Genomic DNA, 21658 nt, shown 5'->3' with positions numbered 1-21658 from the left:
CCAAACGGTTAACCACGCAAAGCAAGATTTGCTACCACACTCATCTCAAATATCAAACCAATTGGGGGAAAACAAACCCTCGAGACTCCAAGGAACTGTTTAGTTGCATGTATTGAGTTGCCAAGCCAAATCTCAAGCATGCCAAACATTCTTACTTTATAGGTGTTTAGTTTATGCTATAGTTACGACGGATCACACTTTTCGACTTATGTGATCCCACATATCAATGAGACATTTTTTTGCTAAAATTACCAATGATGTGGCCACAATTTTGTTGGCCACATTTTGCCTAAGGTGGGGTTTGACAAAGTTAGCCATCATCCCATAAAACCTCAATCCATGCTGGAGCTCCAGGAGGCACAAAATTGAACCTTTTGTTCCATATCCGGATGGAATATGGATGGAGGGCATGGGCGGTGGAGCTGTCGTTACTTTGTTACCTCAATCCATGCTGCTCCATTGACCACCTCCCATCTCGATCCATGTTGGAGCACACCGGCGGTGTCACTGCTTTGCCTTGAAGCTATCGTCGCCTCTGCCTCTGCCTAGAAAGCACTGAGGCCGCGTTCGGCAATAGGCCTGAAATAACCTAACTCCTCGTTTTTCGTGCACACGCTTCTCGAACTACTAAATAATATATTTTCTATAAAAATTTTCTTTAGAAAAGTTGTTTTCCAAAACCATATTAATCTTTTTTTTAATAATTAATAATTAATTAATTATGTACTAATCTATGTCAGGTAAGTTAACTTACCCACCCTCATAAACGAACTCGGCTGAGTGCCTAAAGTCACCTTTGTAGTTGCCTAATGTGTCGTATTGTTTAGTATACACAATAGATCATGCATAGAACATATATTGGCATGTTGTTTTCTAGTCTTGTTTGTCCAAAAAAAATAAAATGGATTGGCCCGTAAGCCTTTTGGAGCCAAATATTTAAGTATCGACTATCAACCTAATGGGTTGACCCACCCACTTGTACGCGGAAGCGCATGCATGAATGAGGTGGGAGGGTAGACGATGATAAAATGAGAAGAATTTTAAATAAGGAGTGTTCATAGGATAAGTAGTTCTGTAAAACAAAATGCTAGAAACAATTATATTTTAACACAAGATTTAAATAATTTCTCCATATTTTAATAAATGATATTGTTGATCTTTTGTTACATGTTTCACCATATGTCTTATTTAAAAAAATATAGTTATGTTTTCTGTTGTGATTGGATACATAACTAAATGTATTTTAAGTACAAAATATATTTTTGCATATTTACATAATTTTTTTAATAACATGAACGGTCAAATGTGTAACAAAAATTCAACGATATCATCTATTGAAATACAAAGGGAGCATCATAAATGACTTTATTTTAGAACATATAAGTATTTTCTAAATCAAAGTGGGGTGTAGTAAAGCGAAAATGAATCTTGTGTAGGGCCAAGCCTAAAACACGCCCCTCGTCCCATCTAGCTCTCTGTACAATCCTTCCACCTGCATGAATCATGAGGCAAAAAGGTGCTTGGAGGGGTGTGCTTGGAGGAGCGATGCCCCCATGCTAGCCGAAGGCGAGTAAATCTAGCTTCATGCCCTTTCTCGTAGTGCACATGACAACTAGCAGAGATAACCATAGGGCATAGCGGGCCTGAGGGATGACTAGAACAACCCCATCCCGCCCTGGCCTCGAAAACAAACCTGGGGGAATACGTTCTCCTTCCTTGTCCCCATCGGATCATGGACCGTGAATGGGACCCTGTTCCCCCGGAATGAGATGGAGACTTGGGGTCAGGGCTGGCCATGGGGTCGAACCGAAAGTCAGGGGTGGTGTACGAGGTGTCGACAGTGTCTGGGCAGCCTTTGGCCGGGGACGTCATCCCAGCTCTCAGGCAATGCCGTAGTGCGGGTGTGCGGTGACGTCGGGTGTGATGGGGGTGAGGGCCAGAGAGTAGAGAGTGAGACTCGTGAGAGTTGAGAGAGAGAATAGAAGGTAGGTTGGAACCTATGGTGTACTATTCAAATGGGTCAAAGCCCAATGTATTTTATATCAATGATTTAATAGACAATATCCCAAAATTTTATATTTTTTATAATTTTAAGGGCGAGAGACACGGGGATCTCTATGGATAAAGTTTATCCCCTGTCCTTGACTAATTCGAGGCCCGACCTCGAATCCCTGTTAGAGTGATTTTTGGCCCGAGCCTCAGCTCCGTTAGGCAGGTCCCGTCTTGTATTGGGCCGGGTTCGGAAAATATTCTGGGCAATGGAAGAAAATACCCCCGGAGAACCAATGGGTCTGGGTATATGATTTAATGGCTAATACTAGTATTATGGAAGGCTGTAAGCCATTTTATGGCCTCCAATGGAAAAACCCTAATCAGCTACCTCCCTGCTTCCCTCCCTCCATCTGTAGACCCTGTCCAGCCGCCACCCGCCACCCGCCGACCATCCCAGCCTCCTCCCGCCGACCGGCCGACGACCCCAGCCGCCTCCCGCCGACGGGACGATCCCCCCCGCTTTCACTTTCGGGGTCGGGGCCGGGGGGCAGGAGTCGGGCCGCCGCAAGAGCCAGTGAGCAATGGCGGGGGAGGACGGCAGAAGCGGCGCTTCGGAGGCCACCGGGGCGGAGGCAGCCTCCGCCTCAGAAACCCCCCGCGCCACCCGGTGTCTGCCGTTCGAGGACTGCGTCGCCGGCATCACCTCTGCTCTCCAAGGTACGAGCGCGCCACCGTGAATCTGTTCGCCATCGAAGTTTGTTTTGTTTTTTGTTTTTGGGTTCCATGTGAGAAGTTGCTTATCTGCGTTGTGAACCGCAGACCCGACGGTGCGGTTCCTGAGGGAGCGGATGGAGAAGGCCGGTTGCCCATTGCCGCCGCGGATGTTCAAGGCGATGAACTGCTCGTCTAACAAACTCGCCGGTTCCTACGGTAGTGGGCATGGGGTACACGACTCTTTCCCTTTCTCCTTTTATCCTTCCAAAGAATCGCGGCGTAGGTTTGGCATCGAGAACTACATTTGCAGTAACATTTGATTTAAAGGCTAAAGGTCCGCATTGAGAACTACAGTTGTAACATTTTGTTACATTTAGTTGGTAATGAGAATACTGAAAGTGAACAGTTGTATGTCACTCCCTCCAGTTTTTATGTTTGACGGATTGACTTTTGGACACACATTTGACGGTTCTTCTTATTAAAAAAAGAATATGCAATTATAATTTGTTTTATCCTTACATGTACTTTAAGTATGGCTTGTATATTTTTCATATTTATATAAAGTTTTTAAATAAGATGAATGATCAAACGTATGTCAAAAAGTCAACGGCGTCAAACACTTAAAAATTGGAGGGAGTATGTTGTAGGTAATAGAGGCTTGCCTTTGAATATGAACGAATATGAGTATACAAGTATGTTAGTTTCAAATTTGCACCTCATTTGGAAGCAGTTACAGCAAGGCCCCCTTGTTTGTTGTTGTAATCCATGTGGGTTAGGGGTTAAGTAAAGCATGTTTATATGATTTGCCATGGGTTTATCAGAGCCTGCTTGGATTACCGTGTTACGTACATCAGTTACTAACACACTGTTTCACTCAAGTTTCGATATCTGGTCAGCGTAACATTTTCTCTATGCAGTATGATAGTCTTTACTAGTAAAACATCAACTGAGTTCTCCCTTGACCTGATAGTGGCAATCTAGGTCTCGGAAGTTCTTTATTCCTAAGTTAGAGCCCTTGTACAAAAGAAAATTGTTGTCTTCATTGTTTTTCGTGATTGGCTTTACACATGCTCTAGGTTCTATTTCAAGCTATCTTATGTGTCAAGACTTCCCTTAATTTTGCAATTACTTATGTCCAGATAACAATTTGTTGTGATCGAATGCGGTATCAAGATGAGATAAATCAGCTATTGATTCATGAATTAATACATGCCTATGATGATTGCGTTGTCAAGAACATGGATTGGAAGAACTGTGCTCACCATGCTTGCTCTGAGGTAACAAAGTACATACGATGTAATCTGGAGTTCTAGCTAATTGGCATGCTAGCGTTTGGTACAGACTTTATGATCGTGAGTTACATTGACAGTTCACAGTGCATTTTTTGTTGTTAGATTCGAGCCAATCACCTTAGTGGTGACTGTCATTACAAACGTGAATTGTTACGTGGCTTCATGAAGATGAGGGGACATGAGCAAGTAAGTATTTTCACCTTCTTATTATTGAGCTTATGCCAGATACGAAAATTCTTGAGTTTTTACATGTAAAGGCTAATCTGGTGTAGTGACATTTGATCTATTCTGTCCTTAAGTGCATTCACATGTTTGTAAAACTAGTTAGCGTGCACATGCAAGGCACATCAACATATAGTAAATGGAGTAAATACTCTTATATTTTTGTTGACACTAACAATGGTGACAAATCAATTCACAAAGCCCTGAAGTAGCTAAGTGTTTAAGCTTGATCTTTTAGCTGCTTAGAAGCATAAGCGAAACTTCTTATTAACGATCAAAAAATAATTTGAATAAAACTTTTATATACATGTTCTTAGCAATCTAAAAGCAAAAGTTAGAACATAAACTACGATGAAAAAATCCTCAAAATCAGTGCCAAGTTTAAGTTTTAAATTTGAATTTTGGCTTATAAGCATAAGCGAAAAGATGGGGGTTAATTGAAATACATTATTATCTAAAGCATGTGTGTTCTTATTCCCTAAATTGAGCAGATAATATTGAATAATAATATTTATAAACAATCATGAAAGACAATTTACACCAGTTACATTTAACATTCTGTCATCAATACATAATTATTTTAAAATTAAAATTGTATAAAAGGGGACCAAAGCTGACATGTTGATTTCTTAGTTCATAGCACTTTCATCAACATTAATCTTCATCTTACTCTCAGCCATATTGCATTGTACTTCCTCCATATTTTTTAATAGACGACACTGTGGATTTTTTGACACATTTGAAACATTTGAGAACCTGTAAACTTTTACCTCCATTATTAATCTAAAATGTGAGTGCATATTTGGGCAATCTTTGAGTCGATACTTCAGAACATGATAAGATTTCCAAGCCATATTTGGCAATATACCCACATATAAATAAATGTCATGTCTCAAAGCCTGAACTTGCAGTGAGAAAATCATGTCTTATAGGGAAATTAAATAAAAATTACAATACTACAATAGCATGTTCCAAATGGTCAGTTGACCAGACTTACATCCCAGTCAAGCCGCGCAGCGAGAATCCATTTTCATGCTAATTCTAAAAATTATATATAGTCAGCCTGCCACAGAAAACAAGGTGCAAGTTGCAGAATAATCTCAAACAAAAAAACATTTCAGATATTACCGACAGTTAGGTGTTAAATCATTGATGTTTCTGTTTTAACCCCAATATATATGAGCTACCAACTTGTGACTTTTGAAAAACTGCTTTCTTTTTAGAAATAACAAAAAAAATTTGATAGAGAGCAGCTACGACTTTGACTTGTATATATATTTGATGCAGCAGTGTATGTCTTCTCAAATGGAAAAGAACCATAAAAATGAGAATATATATGAGATTGAAAACCATTGATAATCCTGTCAAAATTCTAAGGGCAGAGAGATAAGCAATTCTGAAGGCAAAGAGAAAAAAAACAAAGTCAGATAATGTTATGTACTTATGTGGTACAGTTGCTCTAGAAATCCATCATCCTAAATAATACATATTTTACCTGCACAAAGGAAGTTCACAATGTGTTTAGGAGGGAAAAAGATTTCCCATGGAACGACGTCAACTAATTTGTTCTCCCTTGAAAGAAATTCAACATATGGATTCTCTCTTTGGAAAATTTTGTAAACTTAGATGGTAAGAAAATGATCAGCCACAACAGGTGATTACTCTTTACCTTGAAGGCTTGGCTAGCTTAGATGATAATGGAAACATTGATTATAAACAAATTATCATATTGAAGAGCCCATGTAAGTGAATAAAACAAGGTACTTGTAGTCACAAAAATAAGGTACTTGGCTAGCTTAGATGATAATGGAAACATTGATTATAAACAAATTATCATATTGTGGAATTATTTTTTCCACAATAGAGTTTGCGAAAAAAGAATGGCAGATGCAGGAACCAAGAAGACATATCTGGAGACAACTAATAAATAAATCCATTATTTTCCTGCTGATAGGGCCTCTTATATGCATGCAGAACAGAGACAACAGGCATAGATCAGTCACCTCTTTTCAGTGTGAATCTTAATATATTAGACCAAAATGAGCAATTAGTTTGGGATGCTCTAAAACGTGATTATCTTCTGAGCAAACAACATTGATTGACTTAATTTGGAAATATGTCAGAAGACTATACTATCTCCACAGTCCAGACTGACATGAGTCCAAAAGTGAGTCCTTCAGTGGTCAACGGAAAGAACATTAGGCTACCCAAGGTAAATAATCTGAAATCTTGGATATGTACACTAACAGTCAAATTGGTAGTCGATGTGAAAAAAGGAGTCTCCGCCTTTTCATTATCTTAGGGCTGCAATAAACATAAATTAAACAGGATAATCAAAATACATCCTGACATGTTTTTTTAACAAAAAGGCATTCTATCTATCCACAATCTGAATTCAATTCATTTCGTCTAATCCAGACCACTGTAATACCGCAACACTAAAATAGGTGAGCGGGTATTTAGGGCTGTTGGATGAGAGGATCTAACGGCAATGGATTTAGTGGTGGATTTATGTGTACGTTTTTGCTGGGTACATGTAGGAAAGTGTAAACTCCTTTTTATATTAGTATAGATGAACTGCCCAGTTCGGAGGAACTTCCTATCTCAAAGAAAGAGAGAACCGAGAAGAAAGAAAAAACAAGGAACTAGTTGGCTACAAACATACAGTGAAATTCATCTATCGAGACTCATTTCCAAATTAAGATTGTGAGCAATCTTTGCAATAGTATGAGTTCGATGATCATTGCTTTGAGTTTCCGATAGTTACATGAGTAATTGTACACGTGCAACGCACGTTTTCCACATATCTTAGCTTCAACCTATCATTTTGGGGACTCAAATGGCAAAGCACATATGTACAGTAATATCAATCTAACATACTGAAATGATCTATGCAAATGATTAGAATGGGTTGAAAGGTTGGCGATGTAGACAGTTAGATCAAAGGAAGAATAGATGACATTCGGTGGTGAATGGCACATATAGGCAGATTGTTATTAGTAGTTAAGAAACATACGAGTGCACGTATATATGTTGCACAGATCACTAACTACTATACATCTGAATTTAATGATACATAGAGCACACCCATGCCACCGTTTCTAACATTGTTGCAGGTATAGATTCACAACTATACCTATTCGCCATTTGTTAACTCTCACAGTTACCACAAATCACAAAGTAATTAGCAGGGTAGACAGTTAAGAGCAGATCAAAGATAAAAAGATGGCATTTGATGGTGAATAACACATACAGATTGTTATTAGTTGGCAAACACACACACACGCGCACACACGCCCGCGCACAAACACACGCACGCACAGATCACTAATTATGTGCGTCTGATTTTTTTTAAAAGAAAATACATATAGCATGCACACGTAGCTGTTCCTAACATTGTCGCAGGTATAAATTCACCATTTGTTAATTCTAACAGCTACCACAAATCACAACCCACAATTCATAATCATAGAAATCCACAATCGATGCGCTAGTACAGTAAAAACAACATAAATATGTCCCACGTGTAACATGAGTGATTCAAAAGTACAGTGTTTTGTCCCTAGTCTTTTTAGATCACGGTTATCACTCTAAAGCTTCATTTGTCAGCCAGATTAATATTGACAGCATTCAAGCTTGATGTTGCTCCTAATTTTGATGTTCCAAATATTAAAGAATGAAGAAGCACGAGGAGACCATGGATCTGTTATCAGGAGCCAGCCATGTAGTCAATAACATGATTAAATGTAGGGCATGGGTGAAAAGTATGATTGTTTTGTTATCTTATGAAATGAGATTCTAAAGTTCTAAAGTAAACTTGGTTTGAGTGAACATATAATCCTTTTTTTTTTCATCATGAGCGACCTGTTTTGCATGTGTACACTTGCTAAACCCTACATGAATTTACGTATTTTCTGACATTTTCTGCATTTTTTTCTGACATTTTCTGCATTTCTGAAGGAATGTGTAAAAAGGCGGGCTCTGATTTCTGTCAGGAACAACCCGTTCTGCTCAGAGACAGTTGCAAAAGATGCAGTTGAAGCTGTGTGGGAGACATGCTACAATGATACGCGCCCATTTGATAGGGCTCCATGAAGTATATAATTGGCAGCATTACAAGAAGAAGCCATGAACTAAGATCGTGCGCCGCCCCTGTTGGGGATAATTCTGTTCACCTTCAGTGAATTTGTAGTTAAGCAAACAGTGATAAGTAAAGCCAGAAGGTTTTTTGTTTGCTAGAGCAAAGCTGTATGGCTCGGTCACGACTTGAGTTCATGAACATTGTAATGAGTTAGCTCATCCGATGATTTCTGTTATCTATTGCATTACATAGTTTCATAAAATTTAATAAGCTTCTTAAAAAAATTTGTGCAACGAAGTTGATTCTTCATTAAGTAAACGCTGCTGTCTTGTTGAAGGACTTTCTGGTTTTCTCTCTTTTAAATTTCAAAACATGTCACATGTGTTAATTTTTATGACCTTTGTATCTCGATGTCTATTGACAATTTGCATCATATGGTGCTGATAATTTTCTCGTCGAGTATTATAAGGCTTGTCTTGTACTCAACAACAAACAGCCTATTATTTTTCTCGTCAAGAATTATTTGCATCATAATTGTAGGTCGATGTTAGCCCATATACAGTTATTACGAGCATCTAATCTACAAGAGGTTTCTAAAAATAACCACTAAAACTAAATTTTAGAAATTAGACTTGAAAACATGTCTCTAATAAATTTTTAAGTTTATTCTCAATATTTATGCATGTCTAATAAATTTCTAAGTTTATTCTCAATATTTACGCATGTCTAAAATAATCTTTTCTTGTATTCTAAATAAATGACAAAGATATGCACTTTAGTATAAGTTATTTAATTTGGGGTTTTTTTGGAGGACCGTGTAATTTTTATGCTCAGTGTTTTTTTATGAACATAATATGAGGTTCTAGAAAGAAAAGTATTAGCATTATCTTAAAATGCTCTAAGATGAATGATATTCATTGTTCTTAATGTACATGCAAGATGTAGCATGTGTTTAGCATGCTAGAGGTGTGATTATACGTAAAGAATACATATTATGTACTTGACAATCTTGATCGCTATCATCTGCTCCATAGGGAAAAACACTTTATTTTTCGTCCACCTTACATGCATATATACAAATTTACAAAGATTAGACCATCCTTAAATTTTCCAAATGACAGTGTATTTGCCTCTTTAAAATTACAAAGATTAGACCATCCTTAAATTTTCCAAACGACAGTGTATTTGTTTCTTTTTTAAAAGAATTCCAATTCAATTATCATCTATTTTACCAAAATTCAATGTAATAGTTGTTTTAAAAATAAAATCTCCGTGGGACAAATGAGGGAAGCTGAAAATGAAGTTTATGGGAGGGAGGCAGTACTTTTGGAAAGCATCACAAATTTAAGTATCCAATCTAAAGACAGCTGCTTCAGCATGGCCAATCCAGGTAGAATATATGACCCTATCAGCTCTAGCTACCCAATGATGTTACATTCATCACAATGCTATTGCCGCCTATGTCATGCATGCCGGTATTGACAACAGCTTCAAAAAGAAAGAAAGAAAAGAGTAAGCAAACGTATCCCAAAACGTTTGTTCTGACATAAAAGAACCGGATCAAGGTATGATCCATCCTGACCATCACTGTCAAGCAGGCTAAGCTAGCTACTTTCACAAACTATCAGGGTACTTAAAGCAGCCGCCGTAGGCAATAGCAGTACAGCACAACCTCCTTTTTCATCTTAAAAACATATCTGTCTCTCTCTCTCACACACACACAACTAGCTAGCTAGGTACAATGGCATTGCGATTTCTGTTCCGGAGTTGTACGAACTATGGCACTAGTGTGGCGAATCTTGGGCAAATCCAAATAGTCATTAACCTAAACTCAAGAGGCCATGAGCCTAACTGAAGTAGCTAGAACAGTGTGCTAGCTATAGCACTACTAAACTAAACGAAAACAAGAGAGTTTTTCCTGTGGTATCTGGGTCTCTGCTGGTGATCTACACCTTTCGTATTTTCTCATCCAATGGATCATATATGTTTAGTAAATACTACAGATAGCGACCATGGTAAAAGTACCCTAACAATAGTGCTAGCTAAGTCTCCCCTTAATTTGTAGGCAAAATATAGAACATATAGGAAAATTTCCAAGAAAGCCTTTGAAGCAGATTTGATCATATATTTTCCTTTGAAATTACTATGAGATGGACAATCCTATACATATTTTAGAGAAAAATATGAGGTTCTACATCTTGTTTTCTTCTTCCTATTACTCTAAATTACTATGTTTATCCATGATATCAATCAAACAAACGGCAGTTTTGGAACTTCTGGATTTCAGTTCCTGTCTCAGGACTCCTTTGGAAGAAAGCATTTATCCACCAAAAATACTTTGAATTCCTACGGATTGTTCTAATTAATAGGAATTTTGGAGGATTTGGTCCAACTTCATGGGAATCATGTTTTGTGCCCACCTCTCTCCAAATTCCTTTGCTATTTTTTTTCTTTGAAACAGCCAAACAACTATGTTTTCATCACAATCATGGGTTTCAAATTAAATGGGCCTAACACCTTTTGCGAATTCAAAATCAAATTCTTGCATCACTCCACTAGTGGTGTTATTAAACCGCATACTTATCTCCACTTCGGAATTCGCGTGCGGTGCCAGGGGCTCACTGGCCTAGCGCCATGTGGTTTCCGCTCGGGCGAGTGGAGCTCACATGAGAGACGCCATTAAACTAGCTCGACGAGCTCTCGTCCCCAGAAAAGCCAAGGCAAGCAGCCAAGCTTAAACTAACATTTGAGCTCCAGAAACTATAGATTCTTCTTCCTCCCCATGGGATGCGTCTCCTCCCAATGCCAAGGCCGTGGAGGGGGACAGGATGGTGGTAATAAATCTACACGAGCTCTGCACCTGCATGCAGCTGCTTGCGATGGTGTGTATCTCTCTCCTGTGTCCTTTGACTTGCGAGCTGTCCTCTCTCAAATGTTCTTGACTAGCTTGAGACTTGCTCTATATATAAACAAGGAGCACTCGCAGATGCAGGAGGTGAGAGCTGCCTAGCATAGGTGATCACTGAAGATTAGCTGGAAGCAGCATGAGGTTACCTTCAGGGATCGTGAGGCTGGCTGCGCTGGTGTTCTTGCTGATCTTCAGTTCGTCACTTCAGCAGCAAGCGGTCGTCGGTAAGTCATCTGATCGATCGACATGATTAGCTAGTTTCATCGTCTTTACTTCTAGGATGAGTTGTTCAGTTCTAAGTTTAGGACATCAAAGATCATATCACTGTGTTCTGAAAAAAAACCTTTGTTGTTTGTGGAATGATTGAGCAGGCGCCATTAGGCTGCATGATAGAAGGCAGCATGGAGAGCAGTGGGCGGAGGAGAGGACGCAGATGAGGACGTTCATGACCATGGACTACAGCAGTGTGCGTAGGCGGAGGCCCATACACAACTGAGATTCAGCTAAGCTAACCCTGAATAGATAGCATCAGAAACCTTGAAACTTTCGCCTCTGCCTACATCTCGAACCATGTTTCATTAGCAGCAGCAGCAGCAGCATCTACTGAAGCGTGATCTTATGATAACCTGATCCCATCATGTGTTCCTTTTTTTTCCTTCCTTCTTCTGTACGTGTACCTATGTGTCCAAGCAGCGTTGCATATATGAGTGCAAGCAAATTTTGCTCCCTAACCAAATGTTATTATTAGGATATATATATACGCAGCAATCCTTGTAGTAGCAGTAGTGCTAATGCTTAGTTTTTTTGCCACATTTTTGTAAGAAGGCGTGAAGGACTTGTAGTTTATCTGCTTCTTCTGTAAGTGAAATGGCAGCAGCTCGCTAGCCTGAAGTTTCAGTCATGGTTATTATTATGTACTGATCAGCTTGTCAACCATAATGGAATAAGAAGTATACTGAAGGAGCATTTTCTATATACTGTCTAACTTGCACTTGGATGATTAGCTTATTTATCATGTGTTTTTTCTTTTTTTTTAAGAAAAGATGCGATTTTTTTAGTTCTCAGGACGTGTTTCGTTCGCTCATGTTTTCAACGGATTGTCCTCTGTTCAGATAACCACTGTAGTGTAAAGATGTTTCGTCAACAAATTAAGACATATGATTATCACTTTGCCGGATTTTGAGAACATTGCTCTTGTGGTCCTTAAAGAAGATGAGTACATGACATGTCGGCTGTGACAATAGAAGTTTTAGAATTACCGTCCACGCGGCCAGCAGCATTTCAAACTTCACTTGATTTTAGTATGTTTACATTCTGATTCCTTCTGAAGTTGAAGCGGCATGATTACTCGTTTACCACTCAATAGCAGGAAAACGTCTTTTCTTTTTTGTGCTACCTTGGCAGATCAAGAAGACCATTCACAGATTCACTCCTGTAGATAATAGCTTTGTTTTGCTTAATTTGTTTTCCTAAATGATCGCTTGTCTGCACGTACAAGACTCCAAATCTCGTGTAAGAGTAAAGGCTGAGACATCCCTCGTATTATAGCACCAGAAAACCGGCTAATGGCAGCTCACAAATGGAGGGAAACGCTTGGTTCTTCCCACTGCTTTCCAGTGAAATTTACCACGAAATCACCGTGTAAATACTTGTGTTCATAACTTCAGATTCACAGTTCCACACTGGGCTAGCTAGCTCTCTCTCTCTCTCTGCCGCACGCAGTAACTTAACCCCGAAAAGAGAAAAAAGCAGAGATCACATGGGGATCATCTAGGGCTTTGTGGAAAACTAACAAGAAGTCCAGCACAACGGCGATTGGGCTTTTGACCACCTGTTGTGTGCTCTCCCGGCTTTGACCTCCGGCACCGGTTGCTTCGGAAACACTGTTTCTTTTTTTTTTTCTCATTTTTCCTTTCAGAAATGTTCAGAGTTCAGACGTCGTCGTATAGTACGGCACGGTCGCCACCACACAGGCTGTTACTGCTCGTGCATTGACACTTTACTACCAGTAACCCACTTATTAAGTGATGAAGTGTTTTTGTTGTTTCTCCTAGGTGTTTTCGTGATGTGGTACGGAATGTAGGTGCGTTTTGCAGAATGCAGGTCACGCGTAAATAAGGTAAATTATATGCACCGGGTGCCGGGCTATTTTGGTAGGCGCGCGGCAGTAAAGCTGAAAAAGTCCCGGAGAAAATGATACGGCGCACTGAAACACAGTGCCCGTACTTTATTACACCTCCGATTTGGAGGCGCTTTGCTGGCGACTTGGCGCCATGCCATTTCCAAAATTATTATTCATACGATTTTTATCTTACGATTAGCTTAGGATCACACGGGACGGACGGACGGACGGCACGAGCCACGAACACACACCGCGATGAGAAGAAGCCAAACAATGATGGTTGGCTTTGTCGTGTGACTGTCCTAAACAAAAATCGTACGTACAACACGACTGATTTCCAGCAACGAGCCTACAACGGTGCCATTTCACAGCAAAAATCGTGGGGCTCGCCGGCCGTGCATGCACGTACAGGCGGCGCGGGGTTAAAGAGAGAGGAGAATCTTTACCGCGGGAGTCGGCCGCGACACGGAGGAGGACCACGGGATAATACACACCCCGGGTGGTTCGGCCGAGGTATAGTACGCGTAGTGCGGTAGCAGCGCTAGGCGTCGTTCGTGCGTGGTGGTCGATCGCGCGCGCGGGGCGGGCGGAGCGAGCACGCACCGGCACCGATGAGCGCGTGTACGTGTTGTCCTTGCTCGGGATCGAGATCGGGGCGAGCCCTCGGCACGAGGCCTGCGCCTGCGTGCGTGCGTGCTCGGTGCATCGGTCCCCGTCGCGCCCGCGCGTCCCTAGGGAGATGCCGAACGAGGACGATGCCGCTCTCCTCTCCCTCTCCTGCGTGCCCCGTCCCTCGGTTCAACCGCGCCGCGCGTGCTCCCCGCGCGTCGTCGGGGAGGAAAACCGGTAGCCGCCGCGCTTTGGGGCTTGTGACGAAGCGGGCGGGGGGACCGGACCGATGCGAGAGTGTTTCTCGCGGGTCGCGGCGAGTTGGAGGTGAGAGCCGCGCGACGCTGTCGCGGGGTGAGCGACTGAGCGCTATGGACCTGGTGGCTGGCTGGACCGCGGCTGCAGCATTCGGCATTCCCCGGAGAGCTGAGATGGGCTGCATCAATCAGGATAGGCGTCCGCAGTATTTCAGGCCGAAGCCAATGGACTATCCGAGTTACTATCTGCTAGTATTCTTCTTCTTCTTTGCCTAAAACCAAGCCAGCAATTTGCTGGTGCTATATTAAGGAGAAGAAACAGTAATCACAGAATGGAGTAGTTCTTTAGTTGCCAGGGTAAGTAGTTCTGTCGAAAACCTTTTTTTTTTTCTCTCTGCTGCTTCATAGGTGAGGCTGCGATCAGTTCCTAAAAAATTTCAGTAGGGTGGTCACATCGACGCGTACGGCCATATATTTAAAGTATTAAATGTTATCTATTTATAAAATAAATTTTAGATTTTGACTGAAAACCGCGAGACAAATCTTTTGAGTCTAATTAATCTGTCATTAACACATGTTGATTAATGTGGTACTGTAGCACTTACGGCTAATCATGCACTAATTAGGCTCAAAAGATTCGCCTCACGATTACGCGCATAAATGTACACTTAGTTTTAATGTTCATGTATAATTAATGCTTCATCTAGATGTTTAAAGATTCGATGTGATATTTTTGAGAAAACTTTTTGAGAACTAAACAGGGTCTGAATACAAACCTGCTATTTATGTAACATTTGGTCTTCTTAGAGCAAGTTCAATAGTATAGTCAACTACTAACTTAAATTCATAGTCAATCTAATAGCTAATTCATACAATAGTTACCTACAAAACATTAATACATGGTCTCACATGTCATACACGCACGGTGTCTTAGAGCTTGTGCTGTAGCTAGCTATAAATTAGTAGCTCACTGCTCTCTCTTCCCTCTCTTATCTCTTTAAAATATGTTTGTACTTGCTCTTAGGTGCTTGCCAGAGTTCAAGGTGGTCGGCACCGCAAGCAGTTTTTTAGCACACGACCCGTTACTTACATGTAATTTAAATAGTCATAAAAAATATAAAAAAATTGACAGGATAGATAAATATGAGTTATATCACTCTATAAACATGTAAGTTTAAATTCAATTTCTACAAGTTGTAGTAAAAATAACAAAAACAATTATGAATATGCGTATATTTGGTTTCAGTTTTATTTATTTTTTTACTACAACTTGTAAAATTGAATTTAAACTTGCATATTTGTGAAGTGATATAACTCATATTAATCTATCTTGACATATTTTTTATAACTATTTACATAGCATGCAAGCACACGGGTGAATGTCCACCCGTATGCTAAAAACTGTTTCGCGGTAGACACCTGCGTCAGTTCAAAGGGCCAATGAAGAGATCAATGAGCGGTGAGTAGTGGCAGACCGGCGGAGGAAGGCACCAATAGCGTCACTAGGAGGCAATTCTGGGATGAAAAATGGACTAGCTATAAAAATGATGGCGAATTCAGTAGCACGAGCCGGCTGCCAAACACATCGTAGGTACGACAGAATGGACCCTCCAATTTGCAGACAAGTCATTGACTCATTTGTCCAAATTTATTATGTTTAGGCCCTGCTTTGTTACTCATGATGTGTTACATACGGAGTAATTGTTTTGCTTTTTTCAAGAAAAAAGGTGAACATATTTATAAACAAAATTCATAAATAAAATTTTTATATATGTTTTTTAGCGATCTAAAAGTCAAGGCTGATAAATTAAGTATGATAAAAAGACCCTAAAATTTACATCAAATTTAAAATTTAAAATTTAAATTTTAACTTATAAACATAAGAAAATACTAATAGTCTCGTTTGGTCCATTCAATTGAGATGTTTAGATGTTGGCAAGCTGAACATGGCATACAAGACGAGAGATAATGTCCGGGGCGATAATAATGATGCGATGGTAAGGCCACGACAGAATTGGCTATTTCATCAATTTTATCCAATAAGACATTATAATCTCAACACTTATTTGCGAGGAATTATCACCTTTGTAACTCTACTTATAAAATTGAACAAAGATGTCGATAGAAGTTGTTGCATGTTATTTACTCCTATGATAAGATGTTTTAAATTTGTCTAAAGCTATTTTTTAAGTTTATCTAAGTTTATAGAAAAATATATCATTATCTACAACACCGAATTAGTTTTTAATAAGTAGAACATTAAAACTATTGTGAGTATATTTGCTTCATGTTAGAAATGTTGATATATTTTTCTATAAAGTTGATTAAACTTGAAAGAAGTTTAACTTTAAGAAACATAAAACATCTTATAATACAAAATGAAGAGCGTAGACATTAAAAAACAAACCATTATTTCGAAATATATAGTACATGCATCCAACAAATATCATATCTGGACCATGGCTAATACTGAGCTGAACATATCAACATGTAACTGTGGATGGAGATTTTCATAATTCATATATTCACATAGGGAATCAATGAAATTATGGATCTCGACCTATGGCTCAACTACCACGCCAATGCTTTGATTTCCTCCTAATACACCCGCTCCACTTGAAGCATTGGAGCTACACCGCCAAAATCGAACCGAGTACAACCTTCCCCCCTCGCAGCTCATGTTGCAATCCTAGGAATGGAACGGACATCATGGCACGCCAAATTTTCTTTTTCGCGGTAATTCCCTCCCACGACGAAAAATGCACAGGAGGAACACACGAAAAAAAAAGTCCTGCACGCCGAGCCACATGGCCCCCTGCGTGCGCAACGGTGACCCGCTTCATCTCAACCTGGCCGCTCCTCCGCTGCTGTACCTCGCCCACGACACGGCCACCAGCTCCGGCACCGTGCGCGCCGCCGCCAGCCGCGACATCGCCCTCGCCCTCGTCACCTTCTTCACCAGCAGCCGCCACGTCCTGTCCGCCTTCTCCGCCCGCATCTTGGCCTTGAAATGACTGCACAGATTTTTTAACCAAACCGAAACGTTACTTCCCAATCCAATCATCATCAAATCTAAATGCGCTCGTAGAAATTAGGCAACAAATCGATCATCAGGTAGATAGATATTCGATTGGACGCAGAAACGGAGATTTTTCGCGGCGTTGGCGTGGCCCATCGGTGTCGTTTTCGGTGAGAGCGATGCGAGCCGTCGAGGGGAAGCCAGTGGCGCGAGAACGGATGAATCCCGTCCGTGGAACGGGCGTCTCACGACGAGACAAGCATGGGTTGGCGATCCAGTGACATTTTCACTGGACGTCGTACTCTCGCCGGGACTGTTTTGTAGCGACGCGCGCGTCGGGTCGGCGTGACGCTCGTACGCAAATATCTCTCGGAGAAAGTTGGTGTGTAAAATCCCGTGCGTTTACCACGTAAAAAATGCGTCCTTTTAGCGGCGGTAGGTGCCTCACCTGCACAGCGGCACGCGGCACGGGTGGTCGCCATCGTCCGGCGCCGTCCGGTCGCAGACGGAGGCGTGGAGCCGGAACAGCTGCAGCATGCGCCTGCACCGCGTGCACCAGCCGCCCGGCGCGGCATTGCGCGCGCCGCAGGTCGCGTAGTGCCGCATGAGCAGCCGCAGGCCGCGGCACGGCGAGGGCGCGGCTGTGTCGGCGTCGACGTCGGCGCAGGTGCAGCCGCCGTCGTCGGAGAAGATGTGGTCCAGGGAGTCCATGGCCTCGCCGAGCTGCCGGTACGCCTCCCGGGACGCCCGCTCACGCGCCCACCGCTCCCTCCGCTGGTCGGCGTCCTCGAGGAGCTGGAGGATCTCGAGCTCCAGGGCGGCGTCGTGGCGGCGCGCGAAGCGCCAGCCGTCGGACCGCTCGACGGCGGCGAAGTCCTTGGCGGCGAGGCGCGCGCACCGCAGGTACAGCCGCGGCGCGTCGCAGAGCCTCGCCAGCTTAAGCATGTCCACCGCGTGCTCCGGCGTGAGCCGCGCCGTCATGGACGCCTCCGCCGCGCGCTTGAGCCACCCGACCCTGTACGCGTGCGACAGCGCCAGCAGCTGCGGCCCGTGCACGGTCACCACCTCCTCGTCCTCCGGCGTCACCCTGCGCGCGCGCACCCCAAACGTGTCAGACGATCAGATCGAACCTTTGATCCTAACAAAATCGTGTTCCCCAATCACCTGGAAGCGTAGAGGAAGTGAAGGAAGGCGTAGACGGCGTCGGAGGAGACGCCGAGGACGCGGATGGTGCACTCGCTGTTCCACCCCCGCCGTGCCCGATCGATCATCCGCTCCAGCACCGGTGACGCCGTGGCCTTGACACCAAACCCAAAACCAAAAAAGAAAAAAAATCAGCCGCGATGCAAGGTCGTCAAGTACCCGTGATCCATCCAGAATTCACCACCAGAACAGAGAAGAACCGAGGACATCAAGCAGGCGTCCTTACGAGAACGAAGGAATGCGCGGCGATGCTCTTCCCGTCCGACGTGACGACCTGCACGTCTGCCGCCATCGCCGGCCGGAGCGCGTCCAGATCCACGCAGCGCGTCATCGATCAGCTTCACAGCTGGCACACCACCTCCAGTCCCAAGAAACCCACCCCCCAAATCTCCTCGCTCTCTTGATCAAACAATTCAACAGAACCAAGGAATGATCTTCCAGAAACGCAAACCAACAGGTTCGATCGATGATCTGAGCTGGAAATGGCGATGAGAGCTCAGGGTCTCAAGCTCAGCGACAGCTATATAATGGCGTGGAGGGAGGGAGCGAGGAAGCCGACGACGAGGAATAGTTCATCGTTCACAGCTAAGCCGAGCGCGGACGCGTTCACACTCTACGACCGTCCGATTTCGAACGAACGGTCCAGATTAGCTTGACTAACGATGCGCGCGAAACGCACCCAACCGAGTGCTCGTCACAGAAGCGGGTGGATCCGAGTCAGCAACCCGATCGCTGGAGCCCGCGGTGGTTGGGCCCACCGGCAGCGACCTACCGTGACGTGCTGGCCCTACCTCTGGTGGCGTGGATGCGTTACGCGTGGCGATGCGAACGGCCGCGATGCGTCCACGTAGGCGGGGTGATCGCCACTAGCTGGATTGGAGAGAGAAGAAGGGAAGGGAAAGATTTGCTTGGCGGTGGAGTTGCTGACTAGGACACACGTTTAATTCCAATCTCGTATCCAATCCAAACGCGGCAGTTTAATTGCTGCTATTTTAATCATGATCGATGATCATTGCTCCGTCAGGTAGGATATGTATACCTTATTACCTGTGTTATGTGTTATTCATGCCTAATTGGGAATACTTTTATTTACTTAGTATATACCCAGCGGTACTTTTATATGTTCGTGTTTATATAACAAAAGGACAACCGATCGACGCTACAAGTAAGGCCAAAAAAAAATTGTCTACGAGAAAATACATCCCTCATGGCATAAAACGTCACCTAAATCACGCAAAAAAAAAAATCAATCTGGAGTCATATGGACGGACAAGAATAATCTTCCTCGTTGCAATTGTCTCGGGGATAGCCAATCAGGTAACAGGAACAGATCAATAGGCGAGGTAGGATATCAGTTTCAGTCCACATCACGTTGATAAGCAAACCAAACCGGTCTTAGTCTCTTCTCGAATGAATGGCGACGGCGTACGTACGACGATGATTAACAAAAAGTGACGACTTTAACATGGGTTAGGTTTGCACGGGTATGTAGTATACGTGGTACTGTAGCAGTAAGTAGTACATTCGGTCTTGGTGCACCGTTCACGTCATTGTCAGAGCACTCGCCAAATTGCAACAGGGGTGTCAGCAAAGAAGAGGACAAGGGTGATGTACTGCTGGTAGCGTGCTCCTTCACAGATTTTTTTTCTCTGATATTTTTCTGTGGTGGTGAAGTCGCTGTGCGAAGGGAGAACATGAGACGCAAAAGGCTCCCAGGCTGTCAGCTAGTGCGCGTTTCAGTGTGGTGGCTTGGATTCACGGGAAGATCTTACGCCCTCGTCCTAATCCTAGGCCACGGCGACGGCGAAATCGCCGTGGTATGTATGCACACCGCTCGATCGCTTGGAGATGGGAGAGGCGAACTGGTTATTCTCCTGCGGGAAACAGGACAAGAAACGGTGAGTTGGTGACGAAGAGGAGCCGAGGATTCCATCCAGAAATGGTGGCGGCCAGATGGTGTGCTCACTGCCTGTCACTGGTGACTCATGCGCAAAACGGGAAAAAATATAACGTATTGGTGTCCAGCTAGAGGGAGATGTGTCATTGTGTCGTGCGTATGCCCGTACGCACGGATGCACGGTGTCGTTTCGCACCGCACGAAGGAAAACTTGTGTTTGGTTTGGTCTCGGGGAGGGAAGGCGGGTGAGCCAGTGAGTGGAGTTCTCTTCTTGCCCGCGCATGGGCACATGCTTGGATCGATGCACACATCGGCTGGCTGATCTGCGGATGGCTGCATTCGTTGCCGCGGCCCAGCTAGCTGGAGCCTGGAGGGACCGGGACCGGGAGGAATGGGCGCGCGGATATGTGGTTGCTCGCGGTTGGTATCGAGGACTCCACAACTCTGGGTCACTTGGGATGGCAACATGTGGATCACTCACGCACCGTACGTGCACCGCTGTGTGCCTGTGTTTTTTTGAAGCCCGGAGGGGTGACTTTGTATTAAGAAGGGGGAATAATAATTACAAGAATTCGGGTAAAGACCCGACAGTTACAGCAGAAGAGAAAGAAGGGGGGAGAGGAGGCTAGCCTGAGCCCTACAGGGCTCTCAGACAGAGTTTATATTACATGCGTGCTATCATCGCCTTGCCCAAGCAGTCCTGAGAAATGTCACGTATGCGCCACTTATCTGGAGTCTAGCTTATCCTGTCACGTAGGCACCACCTAGGACAAAACCAATGTCAAATCATCTAAAGAAGGCAAAACGAGTTGGCCTGAATAGTTTGAGGGTATTTGTATCGGATTTTGTAGTTGGAGATATGAATCAAATTATCAAACTCGGACTATGACTGAGGAAGTCCAAGTGGACTTTTCACTGTTCAGGATCGGGGAGCAATCTTCCTCTGGGCCCCCAAAAAAGGCCCAGAAGCTATGTTCTTCTACTGGGCTATGATGGGCCATGGCACGAAGGCACGAATCAAACTATACGGACTTCTAGCCGCCGCACCGCTCACGCAGTCACGCCTGCGACTCTTGCAGTGTTGCAGATAGTGCCACCATGAAATGCAATGCAAGCACATCATCCACACTCCACACTGTTTCAAGGGTTGGCATTGCCGCTGCGCTAACTATAGTCGACCCTGTTTTCATGATAGTGGCTTTTCTTATCTCACTAAAAATATATATATATAATTTTTATTTATATATGGCATTACAAATATGTGGCATGTTCCCGATGGGAGTAAGCCGACTTCCTTTTTACAGATTCATCGATGTTTTTTTTCCTCCAAAGAGCTGACTTC

At 43.2% G+C, this 21658-nt stretch overlaps 2 protein-coding genes across 2 annotated transcripts; one reads left to right on the top strand and one right to left on the bottom strand.

The window, feature by feature from the left end:
- Positions 1-2334: 2334 nt before the first annotated feature.
- Positions 2335-8545, top strand: LOC102703205 (mitochondrial inner membrane protease ATP23). Its single transcript, XM_006652362.3, has 5 exons — positions 2335-2709; positions 2812-2936; positions 3846-3983; positions 4101-4184; positions 8181-8545. The coding sequence occupies exons 1-5, from the start codon at positions 2574-2576 to the stop codon at positions 8313-8315; spliced, it is 618 nt and encodes a 205-aa protein (XP_006652425.1). The 5' UTR covers positions 2335-2573; the 3' UTR covers positions 8316-8545.
- Positions 8546-16704: 8159 nt separating this feature from the next.
- On the bottom strand, positions 16705-18946 carry LOC102710871 (BTB/POZ and TAZ domain-containing protein 2-like). The gene is made up of 4 exons (XM_040523775.1): positions 18646-18946; positions 18381-18514; positions 17665-18303; positions 16705-17211 (listed from the first exon to the last, which is right to left on the bottom strand). The coding sequence occupies exons 1-4, from the start codon at positions 18748-18750 to the stop codon at positions 17037-17039; spliced, it is 1053 nt and encodes a 350-aa protein (XP_040379709.1). The 5' UTR covers positions 18751-18946; the 3' UTR covers positions 16705-17036.
- Between the last annotated feature and the right edge of the window lie 2712 nt (positions 18947-21658).

The sequence above is a fragment of the Oryza brachyantha genome, chromosome 4, assembly GCF_000231095.2.
Source record: "Oryza brachyantha chromosome 4, ObraRS2, whole genome shotgun sequence".
Classification (NCBI taxonomy): Eukaryota; Viridiplantae; Streptophyta; class Magnoliopsida; order Poales; family Poaceae; genus Oryza; species Oryza brachyantha.
The sequence above is the reverse complement of the archived record's forward strand: the minus strand, read 5'-3'. Positions and strand labels throughout refer to the sequence as shown.

Excerpts from the sequence above, each read along its gene's own strand:
- LOC102703205 (XM_006652362.3), top strand. The coding sequence starts at position 2,574 with ATGGCGGGGGAGGACGGCAGAAGCGGCGCTTCGGAGGCCACCGGGGCG. Across the intron at positions 2,937-3,845 it reads CCTACGGTAGTGGGCATGGG|ATAACAATTTGTTGTGATCG; the intron begins GTACACGACTCT and ends ACTTATGTCCAG. Across the intron at positions 4,185-8,180 it reads AGATGAGGGGACATGAGCAA|GAATGTGTAAAAAGGCGGGC; the intron begins GTAAGTATTTTC and ends GCATTTCTGAAG.
- LOC102710871 (XM_040523775.1), bottom strand. The coding sequence starts at position 18,750 with ATGACGCGCTGCGTGGATCTGGACGCGCTCCGGCCGGCGATGGCGGCA. Across the intron at positions 18,304-18,380 it reads CACTTCCTCTACGCTTCCAG|GGTGACGCCGGAGGACGAGG; the intron begins GTGATTGGGGAA and ends GCGCGCGCGCAG. Across the intron at positions 17,212-17,664 it reads TGCCGCGTGCCGCTGTGCAG|TCATTTCAAGGCCAAGATGC; the intron begins GTGAGGCACCTA and ends AAATCTGTGCAG.